Source organism: Vipera ursinii (genome assembly GCF_947247035.1).
Source record: "Vipera ursinii genome assembly, chromosome: 13".
NCBI classification, from domain to species: domain Eukaryota; kingdom Metazoa; phylum Chordata; class Lepidosauria; order Squamata; family Viperidae; genus Vipera; species Vipera ursinii.
In genome coordinates this window covers 17,890,532-17,904,317 of record NC_139526.1, presented here as the reverse complement: position 1 = coordinate 17,904,317, position 13,786 = coordinate 17,890,532, and the positions used below count along the sequence as shown (strand labels likewise).

Below are 13,786 nucleotides of genomic sequence, written 5' to 3'. Positions count from 1 at the left end.
AACACACAAGTCAAATTTTATTCGCCAGATATACCTCGATCCATTCATACACAGGTTGCCGCTTCCAAGCTTAAAAGCGCTTCTTGCCTCGGCTTCCCCAAACGCAAGAAGGGACATTAAACAGAAGGAGGAGCAGATCAAACTGGCTTCACAGGCGAGGGGCTAGTTCCTCTCTCTCCATGGCTGCTCGGTTCTCCGGATGGCATGGCTGCCATCTGGGCAGATACGCAGAAAATGTCAGAATCATATAAAAAAAGGGGAGAAGAAACCTGGACAGGATAACATGCGAAAGATCAGAGAAATACGTGCATATATAATGCTTCCTTTTTGAACAGCTGTAGAGGAAGGAAGGAAGGAAGGAAGGAAGGAAGGAAGGAAGGAAGGAAGGAAGGAAGGAAGGAAGGAAGAAAGGAAGAAAGAAAGGCAAGGAAGGAAGGCAAAAGAAAGAAAGAAAGAAAGAAAGAAAGAAAGAAAGAAAGAAAGAAAAGCAAGGAAGGCAAAAAAAGAAAGAAAAAGGGAAAGAAAGAAAGAAAAAAGGCAAAAAAAGAAGGAAGGAAGGAAGGAAGGAAGGAAGGAAGGAAGGAAGGAAGGAAGAAAGGCAAGGAAGGAAGGAAGGAAGGAAGGAAGGAAGAAAGGAAGAAAGAAAGGCAAGGAAGGAAGGCAAAAGAAAGAAAGAAAGAAAGAAAGAAAGAAAGAAAGAAAGAAAGAAAGAAAGAAAGAAAGAAAGAAAAGCAAGGAAGGCAAAAAAAGAAAGAAAAAGGGAAAGAAAGAAAGAAAAAAGGCAAAAAAAGAAGGAAGGAAGAAAGGCAAGGAAGGAAGGAAGGAAGGTTTTTAGGTTACTTCTTCAGAAAATAGGAAAAACATTGAAGGATCGCTATGGGGCCCTGAAATATCCAGATAGTAAGTGAAGTAGAGAAAAAGTCCGGTTCATCTCAACGGATCGGTGCCTCAGCAGAGGCCCTGCGAGTCTTCTCCATCTGCAAACCAGGAGCAGCTGATGCAAGGACTACATGGCCCATCCGACGCGGCTAAGCCACGGTCTGGCGACTGAAGAGTTCAAGGGTGACCGCGCTGAGGAACGCAGGGATGCTGTCCTGCTGCAGAAGGTGGAGGTCTATCAAGTCGTGGATGGTCTGTGAAAAATCGTTTTCCAGCAGCTGCATCTTCGCCCCCGAAGTTCTGGAGGTCTACACGGGGGGGTGGGGAACAAAAAAGAAAAACAGAGAGAAGAAAGGAGAAAGGAAAGGAAAACCATTATTTACCTACTGAGACCATTCTCCCCCCCCCAAAAAAAACCGTATTTATGTTGTGGCATGTTTGCTGTTGCTATCCGATTCCAATCAAGGTAATGTTATCTACTGCTGGGCAGGTGTTCAACACACAATTTAATTGGACCATTATTAAGCTTCTGCATCTCCACAGTCTCCAAACAATACCCTGCGCGCCAGCCTCAGATGAATAATGAATTACCCAGCGATGGAAGAAGGCGGAAAACATTTTGAAAACTAACTTGAAAGGAGCCATCGAGCAGAGTGTGGAGAACAGAGCGCAGCAGAAGGCAATCTATCAAGGATGCCGATTCCCCAGGGGTAAAGCAATATGCAAACATCTTTCCCCAGTCCCATAAAAGATTGATTGCCTTAACCCATCAATGGCCTCCTCCTTCTCCTCCTCTTCCTCGCCATACTTCTTCCTGGTTTGCCCTCATTTGGGAAGATCTGATAATCCAACTGGAGGGGTCTACGACAACTCGCCACCGGCAACTCACCACGTGTCAAGAGTCACACTAATCTTGAACAGCGGAATAGACTCGTTAAAGAAAGGAGGCAAAGGAGGGACAAAATAAGACGGGAATGACAAAAATTAAAATGAAATTGAATTGTCCGACAGCAAGATGTCCTGCGGCGAGTTGGCCATGGCAAATGGGCCATGTGGCAAGCGGACTGCGGCCAGTTGCTCATTCCACAACCGGAGACCTCCCTTTCATTAGATTTTGAAACGACTCAGCTCCAATCCCAAGACATTCTTTTAATCAGGGAAGACATCTGTTCCAGAGGAGCCTCAGAGAGTCTTCCGACCTCGAAAGCTACGTGGCATCAGCCTGGGAAAATGGCGGGAAGTCTGTGTCAGGGTTCCGACAGACAGAGGCAAATAAAGCAGAACTCCGAGGCTTGCAATGCATGCCTCAAAGATCATGTTTGTGGATACAGAGTATTGGCACGTCGAAAGTGAAACCAAGTCTGAAGAGATGCATGAAAAAAAAAATCCCCAATGCAAAGTTAAGAAATCTCACCCACCCACCCCAAAACTATGCAAGCAACTACGTATCCCCACTCAGCTTGTTGGCGGGTTTTTCATGAAACGCCCAGCCCGCAGTCTCGGGAGCAGCTGATGACCCACGAGAGAAAGTTCAAGAGAGAAAGTCTGTTTTGTTTAGCGCAGGGGTAGGCAACCTTCACTCTTTTATGACTCGTGGACTTCAACTCCCATGCTGGCTCAGGAATTCTGGGAGTTGAGGTCCATATTTGTGTAATGCAATTAGATAATTCGATTACAGCATCAAGCTATACTTCAATTAGAACTCAGTAATCAGCTTGAGTTATTTGTAAACAGCCATAAAGGCAGGATAGAAATCAAATCAATAGATAATAAAAAAATAAATAAAAAACCTTTGCCCGGGCAGCAGAGTTTGTGAACGAACGGGCATTTCCCATAACTGGGTTTTGCTTGTGAATTAATTGGAGCGAAAAAAAAATGCATTGAATGCAGGTGATAAGGCTTAATTAGTAGATATTTAAATTAAAAAGATGTGGAAGGTATGAGGGAGGTGGTACATTCTTGGCTTGTAGACGTCCTACACACCTTCCAAGCTTGGTCCTTCTCAATCCAAAATTTGGCTAAAAATTCTGACCTGCCCAGAGTCATTGATTGAGATGGGTGGCTACAGAAATGGAATGAATCTAGAAATGAGAAATTTCCCGACAGTGAGAACAATTCCTTGATGGAACCGTTTCCCCTCCAGAGGTTGCGGAGTTTTTCACTGGAGGTTTTCAAGAAAGGACTGGACAACCAATCTGGAATGATAATAGGATTTGCTTGAAGACCTGCAAGGTGCCACCCAACTCTCTTATTCTGTTATTGTGGGTGCTCCATCACCGGAGGTTTTCAAGAAGAGACTGGACAGCCATTTGTCTGGAGACCGAGGGTCCAAACTGCAACTCAAAACCCACGTATCTATTGTCGGGTGCCGGGTAGGCGTGGCCCATTGGGTGGGCATGGCTGTGGTGGTAACGGCAGACTGGGTGGGACTAAAAAGTTCAATCAATTCCAACTTTGCGAGATCTTTTTTTCCTGAGAGAAGTTGAAATTGATTGATTGATTGAACCTTTTTTTTTTTTGCACACGGCGGTGGAGGGCTAAAGCAAAAAGGTTTTATAAAACCCAGTTGAAGGCCTAGGACTGGGGCGACCGTGCGTGTGCCCACAGAGAGGGCTCTGCGTGCCACCTGTGGCACGCGTGCCATAGGTTCGCCACCACGGGTATAAGATCTCCTGCTTGAGCAGGGGGCTTGACTAGAAGACCTCCAAGGTCCCTTCCAACTCTGTTGAATGAACGAATGAACAAAAATGCTCAGAATAAAAACTTAAAAGCTTTTAGAGGCAATAGATTCTTTGCTGCTGATTTGCCTTCGTCCCCTCCAACGCAAAATCTATTTCTAATCCCGTCAGCACTTCTCGAGAGCATCTTTTCTAGTGCACCGGCCATGAATGCACAATTGGCTGGCTGCCTGCGACAAGGTGGGCTTCCGATTTTGCCGCGCCGACTCTTGGCATCCTTTGGAGCAGCCTTGAGCACAACTGCCTTCCTGCTTAAGACAAGATTCACCCTCCATGGGGAGAAGAGTGCCTCATCCATCTTCCTTTTAACACTAGAAACTGGTAAATTATTCAGGGCTTTTTCCATATAAAAGCCAGCTGGGGAATTCTGGGAGTTGAAGTCCACGTTATCTTAAAGTGGCTGAGGTCGAGGAACGCTGTCCGAGGTAAGACATAAATGCAAAGATGAATGTTTGAAAACGGCAGGGATGCACTTGCAACTCGGCTCAGATCCTAACCCTGGTTCAAGTTGTCGTCTTCAACCTGTTGGGTACTTGGCTTCTTGTACCGGCAGGCGTTTCAGGACCAGGCTAGGTAACACCATCAGGGCAGAGCTGTGCTGGTTATTCATTCTGTCGTTTGCGGTTCCTTCCTTGCAAGTTCACTTGTTTTTCTTCGCGCTGATCCGGTTGCCTCCCTGGAATGAGTGATGAGGCCTCTGAGCTGGTCATTCTGAGCTTGTCACTCTGGGCCAGCTTTTCACTGAAAAGGAGGCTGGTTGGTGGTGGAAGGAGAGGACCTCCACGTCAATCATGTCACTTGCAAGATTCAATTCTGTTCCTGTAACCGTGCCATCGAGATAGTCTTAGGACTCATGGCTGGTGCTTCTTCTCCGCCTTACCTTGAAGGGCTGACATCCATCTTGCAAAGACCCTTCCCCCTCTCTGCTTCTTCTTTTCAGGAAACCATTCCCTTTTCTTCTGTTGGCCTAGAAACCTTTTTCTTGACCATGATCCAGCCTGAAGCTCTTCCTCCTGACTAACGGAACAACAGAGTTGGAAGGGGCCTTGGAGGTCATCTAGTCCAACCCCTGCCCAGGCAGGAAGCCCTATATCATTTCAGACAAGTGGCTGTCCATTTTCTTCTTAAAAACCTCCCGTGATGGAGCACCCACAAACTTCTGGAGGTGGGTTGTTCCACTGGTCAATCGTTCTCACTGCCAGGAAGTTTCTCCTTAGTTCTAGGTTGCTTCTCTCCTTGGTGAGTTTCCATCCGTTGCTTCTTGTTCCGCCTTCAGGTGCTTTGGAGAAGAGGTGGACCCCCTCCCAAGATCATTACCCCCAGACCCCACGTCAAGCGGGTGAAACCATTTGGCACAACTCTAGTCAAAGGCATGATTTATTTTTATTTTATTTTTTTAAAAAAATGCCAGGCTTTGAGACTCTTCCGTTTCTGCCTTAAATACCCCTAAGCTGTTTTAATGGCTCTCATGAGTTTTCATGCAGTTGCCACAAAAGATGCGTCGTGTCATCTGGGAGGACCTTCTTCCAACACCTCCAGAAGGTCATGCCCAGAGGTCTCTTCCAGTTAGTGAAGTTGCTGGAGAATCCCACAGTGACATGAAAAGACCTAAAAAAAAAATCAAGCTCTTTTTCTTACACCCGGCGAGCCAAATAGCATTGCCAGTTCAAATCAAAGCACGTAGACCTTCACTTCGCACAGACCCCGGGGCCAAATTCACAGGGTTAAATCATGTCTTGCTAATTTTTTTAACACATCTGCTCTCCTTCGGGAAGGTCAATCTCTGGAAATTTCCTTCCATCCAATTCTCGTACGGCAACACTTTGCTCGCTGCTGTCCAGCTCCGTTTCCAAGTTTGGTCTCTTATTTACTAATCCCCGGCTTAGATCCTTGTTGCAGACCACAAAACCAATGTTAAAGCAATATTTTCTTTCTTTTCGTTTTACATCCCCCCCTTCAAGCCTTGACCTTTTCGCTGGAAAATCCGTTTTTTTTTCCTTTTCTTCCCCTCTTGCTTAAGATTCGGAGATTTTTCTAAATGTCAGCAAGCTCACTGTCCATGCACAGCAGTCGTCTCTGGAAACACAAGACTGCTTCCTCAGACAAGCCGCTGCTGGAATCTTGATGTACAAAACAAAAGGCTGGGGGAAAAGCAGGAAGGAAGGATATTTTGGGGTGGGGGAAGGAAGATGAACCGTTTCTCCTCTGGTCCTCTTCAAAAAACAGCCCTTTAAAACTGGTCAAATTAGAAGGCAAAGAAGAGGAAGAAGATTCTAAAGAGAGAGAGAAATCCAGATGTGGTCAAAGTAATTCCAGCTGCAGAAAGGACAAAGTAATCCCAGCTGCTTAGATCCTGATGGCCCCTTGCAGTCTCCACAAATTCTATTTTTCTTGTAGATGTTTCTTATTGTTTCTGTGCATTGAATAACTTTCGTCCAGTCTCCAATCTTCGCTTCCTTGCGAAGGTTGTTGAGAGCGTGGTGGCGCACCAACTTCCTCAGATCCTGGATGAAGCGGTTTATCTAGACCCGTACCAATCGGGTTTCAGGCCGGGCTACAGCACGGAGACGGCATTGGTCGCTCTGATGAATGATCTCTGGAGAGCCCGGGACAGGGGCCATTCCTCTGTCCTAGTCTTATTAGACCTCTCGGCGGCTTTCGATACCATCGACCATGGTATCTTGCTGCGACGCCTCAGGGGACTGGGAGTGGGAGGCACGGTTCTACGTTGGTTCTCCTCCTTTCTCCAGGGTCGCTCGCAGTCGGTGCTGACAGGGGGACAGAGGTCGACCCCGAGGCCTCTCGCTTGCGGAGTCCCTCAGGGGTCGGTCCTCTCGCCTCTCCTGTTCAACATCTACATGAAACCGCTGGGTGAGATCATTCGCAGTTTTGGAGTAGGGTACCATCAGTATGCTGATGACACCCAGCTTTTTATCTCAACTCCTAACAATATCAGTGATGCCCTAGACGTGATGTCCCGCTGCCTGAAAGCGGTCCGGGAATGGATGGGGAGAAACAGGCTTCAACTGAACCCGGACAAGACTGAATGGCTGTACGTACCGGCAAGCCAGGAGAGTCAGAACGTCCCACTGCTTAACATTGGGGACAAGTTACTTCCCCCGGCTGATAGGGCCCGCAACCTGGGTGTCCTCCTAGACTCGCAGCTCTCCCTGGAAGACCACATTGGAGCTGTGACCAAGGGGGCCTTCTCCCGGGTTCGACTAGTTCGCCAACTACGGCCTTATCTAGACCTGGATTCCTTACGTACAGTCACCCATGCCCTTGTGACATCTCGCCTAGACTATTGTAACGCTCTCTACATGGGGCTGCCCTTGAGATCCACTCGGAAGCTTCAACTGGTGCAAAGTGCGGCGGCACGGACACTCTTGGGAGCCTCCCGATACTCCCATATCACACCTCTCCTCCGTGCGCTGCACTGGCTTCCGGTTGCCTTCCGTGTGAAGTTCAAGGTGCTAACAATGACATTCAAAGCCCTACATGGCATGGGTCCGGACTACCTACGGGAGCACCTTCTGCCGATGTCAGCACCCCACCGTCCTGTGCGCTCCCACAGAGAGGGCCTCCTCAGGGTGCCACCGCTCAAGGAATGTCGGCTGGTGGCCCCCAGGGGGAGGGCATTCTCAGTGGGTGCGCCAGCCCTCTGGAACACCTTACCTACCGAAATCCGGATGGCCCCTGACCTCCGTACCTTCCGTCGCGACTTAAAAACTTTTTTGTTCCAGCAGGCTGGCCTGGCATGATAGCGTTAATTGGGGTCCCAGTTTGTGTGCATTAGTGTTTCTTATTATTTTATTGTTCGGTCTGTATACCTTCCCTTCCTCTGTACACCGCCCCGAGTCCCTCGGGAGAAGGGCGGTTTATAAAAACTAATAAATAAATAAATAAATAAATAAATAAATTGATAGCTGGTTATGAGTTGGTCCCCTTTTGTTGATTGAACCTTGTCCAGCAGGTAAAGTGAGCAGGGCCTCCAAACATCAGATTGAACACTGTTCCCTGCTGGTCATCTCAATTATTTGTGTCACTGTTGGTTGATTTGTTGATTTTTGACATTGTTTGGATACTGAGCTGCTTCTCAGTACTCAAGGCCGCTGCTGGCATGAAACCGGGACAGAAGAAGCAAGAATGAGTCCACAGCCGGTCAACCAGGGTACATTCCAAAGAGCAACCCGTCTCATCTAAGGGCTGAAATAGGCAGATATGTCAGAAACCTACAACTACCCAAGTTGCTTTTTTTGTGAAACAGCTAGAAAAATGTCCCAGCTATAAGAACTCCTGAAACAGCCACGATGTTCATTGACCAACTTCCCAAGTGGCGAAGAACCAGGTCAATAGAAGCGCATGAGAAGGCATCTGTCAGGACCCACCCCAATCCACGTCTTAGGAAGACAAAAACTCTTGGAGTCAGTTCTAGTCCAAAAGGAATCTTTACTAGGACATGCTTGGTTGTGGGAATACAAGACAGGACTTAGTATTGTTTTTACAAATTGAAATTTTATAAAGGGCACCCAGTTCAACCCCCCTTCCCTCAATACCATTTGGTCAGCCCCCATCCTTCTACTTCGTGTCATCCCTTTTGTGGGAAAGAAAAAAGGAACTTCGAATCTTTATGGTTATTGCCTTCTTCCTCTCCAGAATTAAAAGAAGACACAAGCCAGATTTCTTCTTCTCTAACCCTCCCTTTTGATCCCCCCAGTTCAAAAGGTTCCCTTGGCCTTTGAAATAACCTGAATCCACATATGCTCCTCCTTCCTCGGGAGATGGCAGAATTCCATAGGGGGGTGGATAATGTTTTAAACATACATTTATGAATGTGATATAAATGGATTCCGACAGCCTCACAAAAAGGAGTTGTAGAATCCTGCAGTTTCAAACAGGTGGGTTTTGAAGAGTTGTATGATTGCTCCAAACCTCTCACTCTGAAGGGGAGGGGGAGACACTGTGATCAACCTCCCCCCCCCCAATCTCAACTCTCTAATCAGCTTCCTCCAAATATCAGGTCCCCAGGAAAAAGTCAATCATTTCTAATTAAAGGCAAGTTGTTGTAAGAAAAATTGAAAGCAGGAAAGAAGACAAATTGAGCCATGGGACATGGGGCTGGTGGCAGTTCTTGGAGATGGCTCAGCACATGGGAGGTGTATAAACCTTAGCAACTGGAAGGTCTTGATGTCTCAAGTGACATCATGCTACACACAGCTCCTCCCCCAGGACAATTCAACAATGCAACCCTAATCAGGATGCTTTGCTTTCTATCCATCAAAGAAAGGCGTGTTTCCTACATTAAGCCTCCCGCACCTTGTATGACTAGCTTCTTGTCTACAATATTTCTCAGCTAATATAAGGAAAAAGCTTTTTTTTTCTTCCAGAGTTGGGATAGACGGGGGAAAAGAAATTGATTTTTTTTTAAAAAGTGGGGGGATCAGAAAAGAGTAACATGAACTTCTAAGCAACTTTCTTTCTGGCCAACCTAGGTTCTTCTCATGTCATCCTTTGAAAGCCAACATCCTCCTTTGGTCCTGAGGACTCTAAGGATGGGGATGGGAGACCTGCCCGAAAACCAGAAAAAGATGAACCAGGGTTAAGGCCCTGGTGGAAAGCCACACTCAATTTCTGTGGGACAGCACCATGAAAGCAAGTTCTTTGGGTCAAAGAATGAGATGAAAACAGAACCAAGCTTACATGACTCTTTGGACTGCTGTCAACCTGCAAGTGATCTCCAACCAAGTTGACTAGAGACACTGGAGTTATGGTGCAGCTTCATCTGAAGGACCACAGATTCTCCACCACTATTCTGAGAAAAGAGGTCCAGGGTCTCCTTCTGGTCATGGAATGAGATGTTTTTACGTCTCCAGGTTGATGGCTAAGAGGATCAGAATGTTGCCCAGATGCTGAAATACTTCCTGTGAAGAAGACCAAGTGAGTAAGAAGCCACCAATAACACACCTGGTTATCTTCCCGCCAACATCAGCCTTCTTCTTGTCTTTTTCTGTACCTTGCATGCATACACAGACCCAGACAAAAGCATGTAAGGATGAAAAAACCTTGTTGAAGCTCTCAACTGAAATATTTGCTTCATGATTCACAATACAAGTGGGCTGGTGAAGACCTCGCATTCCACCGGCTGCCTGCTGGAAATCAAATCCCTTGTTTTTTCGTGACAGACACTCGTCTCTTTGAAAGAGAACATGGGGGTGAAGATAAATCAGGGTTACAGGAGTCAGGAGGGGAACGCAAGAGAGGCTGGCATCTCAGGAAGGGTGACAACTGCATCACAATAGCACAGAAGATCAGCAGGGGATGATTAATCCATTGAGTTGAGTTCACCCCACGTTCCTGTAAGAGGAAACGAGGGTGGCAGAAAAGCAATCACCACGAAATGAAGTAGCTGGAGAAGGAAAGAAATGGGGTTCAATGGAACCAGATGTTTGCACCATCCCGATCAGGGTTAACCCTACAGACTAGCAACGTCTCCATTCAGAAGGATGAGCACCGAGTCAACACTTGGATCAGGCTTGCGGCTCGTACGGAAGGGATCTTCGCCCAGGGAAGGGAAGCCATTATGTTTTTATCCTCCTTCTCCAAAGCACCACCTTTTTGAAGATGCCCTTGCTCGGGCTGGGTAGCAAATCTCCTCCGTGGTTCACCCTAGGTTTTAGTCATCTTTGCCGTTCGAAGTTTTGATTTCATCGCAGCTTCGTGCCCTTAGGCAGAACTTCGATATGAATTAGGAAACAAGAATAGCAATATGTGCTTTGGCACTTTCAGGCAAAGTCATCGACGCTGAGCAGAGGATGTGGGTCTACAAAGAAGGAGAGGGAAGAAGTCCCCGCTTTAACAGGATAACAGAGTTGGAAGGGACCTCGGAGGTCATCTAGTCCAACCCCCTGCACAAGCAGGAGACCTTTTACCATTTCAGTGGCTGTCTAGTCCCTTCTTAAAAGCCTCCAGTGATGGAGCACCCACAACTTCTGAAGGCAATTGGTTCCACTGATTAATTGTCCTCACCGTTAGGAAGTTTCTCCTAGATTGCGTCTTTCTTTGCTTAGTTTCCATCTGCTGTTTCTTGTCCTGCTTTCTGGTGCTTGGGAGAAGAGGTTGACCCCCTCCCCGTCTTTGTGGTAGCCCCTCAAATATTGGAAGGTTGCTATCATGTCATCCCTAAATCCTTCTTTTCACTAGACTAGACAAACCCAATTCTTGCAATCATTCTTCATAGGTTTTTAGTCTCCATTTCCAAATAGAGGGGCAAAAGAAATCTAAAAGTGTCAAGGAAGTCCACCCTAATTGCCCCTTTGAGAGTTCCAAGTAATTAAGCACAAGGCCGTTGGGGTGTCGTGTCCTAAATCTGGCTTCCCAGGGGTTTTTCTTCTGCAATAACCTCTTTCTGCACCACCAGTGTTCTGGGCCTTTAGAGCGGACCTGACCAAGGATAGGCAAGTCAAAGCTGTCCAGATAACTGCAGGACTTTAATTTCCCATCTCTCCAGAGCCAAAGGAAAGGGATGCTGAGATAAGATATTTTAAGAACTCCTGGAAGATCACAAAGAAATTACGTGTTCTCCAGATTACAATGACAGCCCTGAGAAGAGCCAGTTGACCCCTGGAGTATTATCTGATGATGCTCCCAAGTCTCTGAGGCACACCGGAAATTCTATATCTCTTGCGCCAGCCAGTTCATCAGCCTGAGAAGATTGTTTTAAATGGGGAGGCCATTTTTTCTCTAACCTCCTTTAGTACTTCTCAACGATAGGTCATGTGAACTGTCAAGCATATTGGAGATGAAACACCCACCCACGCACCTGTCTGTCTGTCTGTCTGTCTGTCTGTCTGTCTGTCTGTCTGTCTATCTATCTATCTATCTATCTATCTATCTATCTATCTATCTATCTATCTATCTATCTATCTATCTCTATCCATCCTGACCCATGGCCTCAGAAGCAATCAAACAGCTAGCACAACAGCCCCTTAGGCTGAATCAACTTGAAAGGTCTCCTTTGATTTTCTGATTTCAACAGCTATCACTGCCTTCAATTTCTCCTCCAGGATAGCAGGATGACTTGGGAAACGATTCAACGGATCAGCCAGCCATGCCTGGCAGAAAACAGAAGAGGAGATGCTGAGAGGATCAATTAATTTGACAGCCTTCAATGATATTTTTCTCTCCAAGTGAGGACTGAAATTCATTATTGTGCTAATACCTAGAAGCTGGGAGTCATATGGAGATGAACTTAAATCTTTCCTCGCTCCAGTGACCTGCTGTTTTCTCCAGACTGCGCGGTGAAGAAAACCAAAGTTAGTCCCAGCTTTTAGAGCTCTAAGCCCTGTGGACTTCAACTCCCAGAATAAATTGCATTCAAGCAACACTCCTGTTGCCTTTGATCTAATGTCCTCTCCCCCACATCTTTCATGCAAGAGGTCTCAACGGTCCCATCCCTCTATTTGCAATTTGGCTGGGATACTTTCCAAAGATTCAGAAGTGAAACGTCTCCTCAAATCCGGGCGTGAGAGAGCAAACCAAGATTTCATGTCTGCTGAAAGTTGGGAGCATGACGTGAAGGTTCATTTCTGCAATTATGAATGTAGAAGACGCCCAGACATCACCTCAAGCATTGTATTATTGCCAGTCGGTCCATATGCCTCCCAGATTGTGAAGCATCTGTCACACCTCGCTCTCCTCCGAGCACCATTCCTGCAACCAATATATTGAAGAAATCCCATCTTCTCTACCAATTCCTCACATCAATCATTCTTCCTTCTATACGTGTGAGGAGATAAGGGATCGTATCGGAGGGCAAGTTTGCTGGCTGTTTCCAGAGCCCAGGGCTATATTTTTCTTGTTTTGATCCTTCTGGCAACACAGAGTTAATTAGCCACAACCCGAAGGGCACTAAATCACTCAGCAGCCCTTGAGCATCTTTAACATCTGGCCTTTCTCGCTGCATCAGTTCATCCAGCAATCGTCTCCCGATGCTCAAGTAGACAACCTGTTACCTCTCGAAAAAGGGCTACGAAAGTGACAAGGTAATAGGAGGAACATCAGCATGGTCTTCGGCCTTCCAGTGCCAGTGAAACAGAAAGAAGGATTGCAAATTTTCTCCAAGGGCCTTGTCTTAAGACATTTGTGTATCTTTGGTTGGGGCTTTGCTTATAACAAGTTCAATTATATATACAAGTAGTCCTTGACCTATGTCTGTCATAGGACCAGAGTTTCTATTGCTAGGCGAGGCAGATTTTAAGTGTGTCATTCTGATTTTATGAGGGTTTTTGACATAGTTGTTAAAGAGAATCAGAATAACAGAGTCGGAAGGGACCTTGGAGGTCTTCTAGTCCAACCCCCTTCTCAAGCAGGAGACCCCATACCATTTCAGACAAATGGTGGTCCAATCTCTTCTTAAAAGCCTCCAGTGATGGAGCACCCACAACTTCTGGTGGCAAGCTGTTCTTCTGGTTAATTGTCCTCACTGTCAAGAAGTTTCTCCTTAGTTCTAGGTTGCTTCTCTCCTTGATTAGTTTCCATCCGTTGCTTCTTGTCCCGCCTTCAGGTGCTTTAGAAAATAAGATGAGCCCCCCTTCTCTGGGGCAGCCCCTCAAATACTAGAATACTCCCATCCTGTCACCCCTATTTTCTCTGGACTAGCCATACCCAATTCCTGCAACCGTTCTTCTTTACCCTTCACTGCAATTGTTAAGTAAACCACACGGTCGTTAAATGAATCTGGTTGGCCCGGTTGACTCTGCTTGTCAGAAGGTTTGCAAGCGGAGATCACACACAAGGTCAGGAAACGGCAACTGGTGTGTGTAACGTTTAAGAGCCAGCTCAATCAGTGCCATGCAAAATATCAACTGGCAATCGTTGCCTGTGAAATTCTCTCCTGGGGTTTGACATCCTCCATCTTGAAGCTCATTAGATGCCAGCTGCCTCTGAAGTGGGTTTTATTGGGTTTTAGCTGTGCGAGCCTCAAGTGCCGGCATCCATCTCCTCTTTATCCTTGAGACGGGAGTTGCTTTCGGAGAAGCCAGCAAGGAAAGGAGTGGAAAACAAACATGCAAACAAGCAGGAAAAGCCAATACAATAAAATGCCACCGACCCACCAGAAGAACAGTTGCTTGTCAGTCAAAAGTTCATTTGCCTTTCGTATTTCATCGCAA

The 13,786-nt window shown here is 46.5% G+C and overlaps 1 protein-coding gene across 1 annotated transcript in view; it reads right to left on the bottom strand.

Moving 5' to 3' along the window:
* Nucleotides 1-13,786, bottom strand: part of MAD1L1 (mitotic arrest deficient 1 like 1) — a 249,167-nt gene continuing 235,381 nt past the window's right edge. The window contains exon 17 of the mRNA XM_083372455.1: nucleotides 1-1,187. Coding sequence (XP_083228581.1) covers nucleotides 1,029-1,187 — 159 coding nt within the window. The 3' untranslated portion in view covers nucleotides 1-1,028. The remainder of the gene's footprint in view (nucleotides 1,188-13,786) is intronic.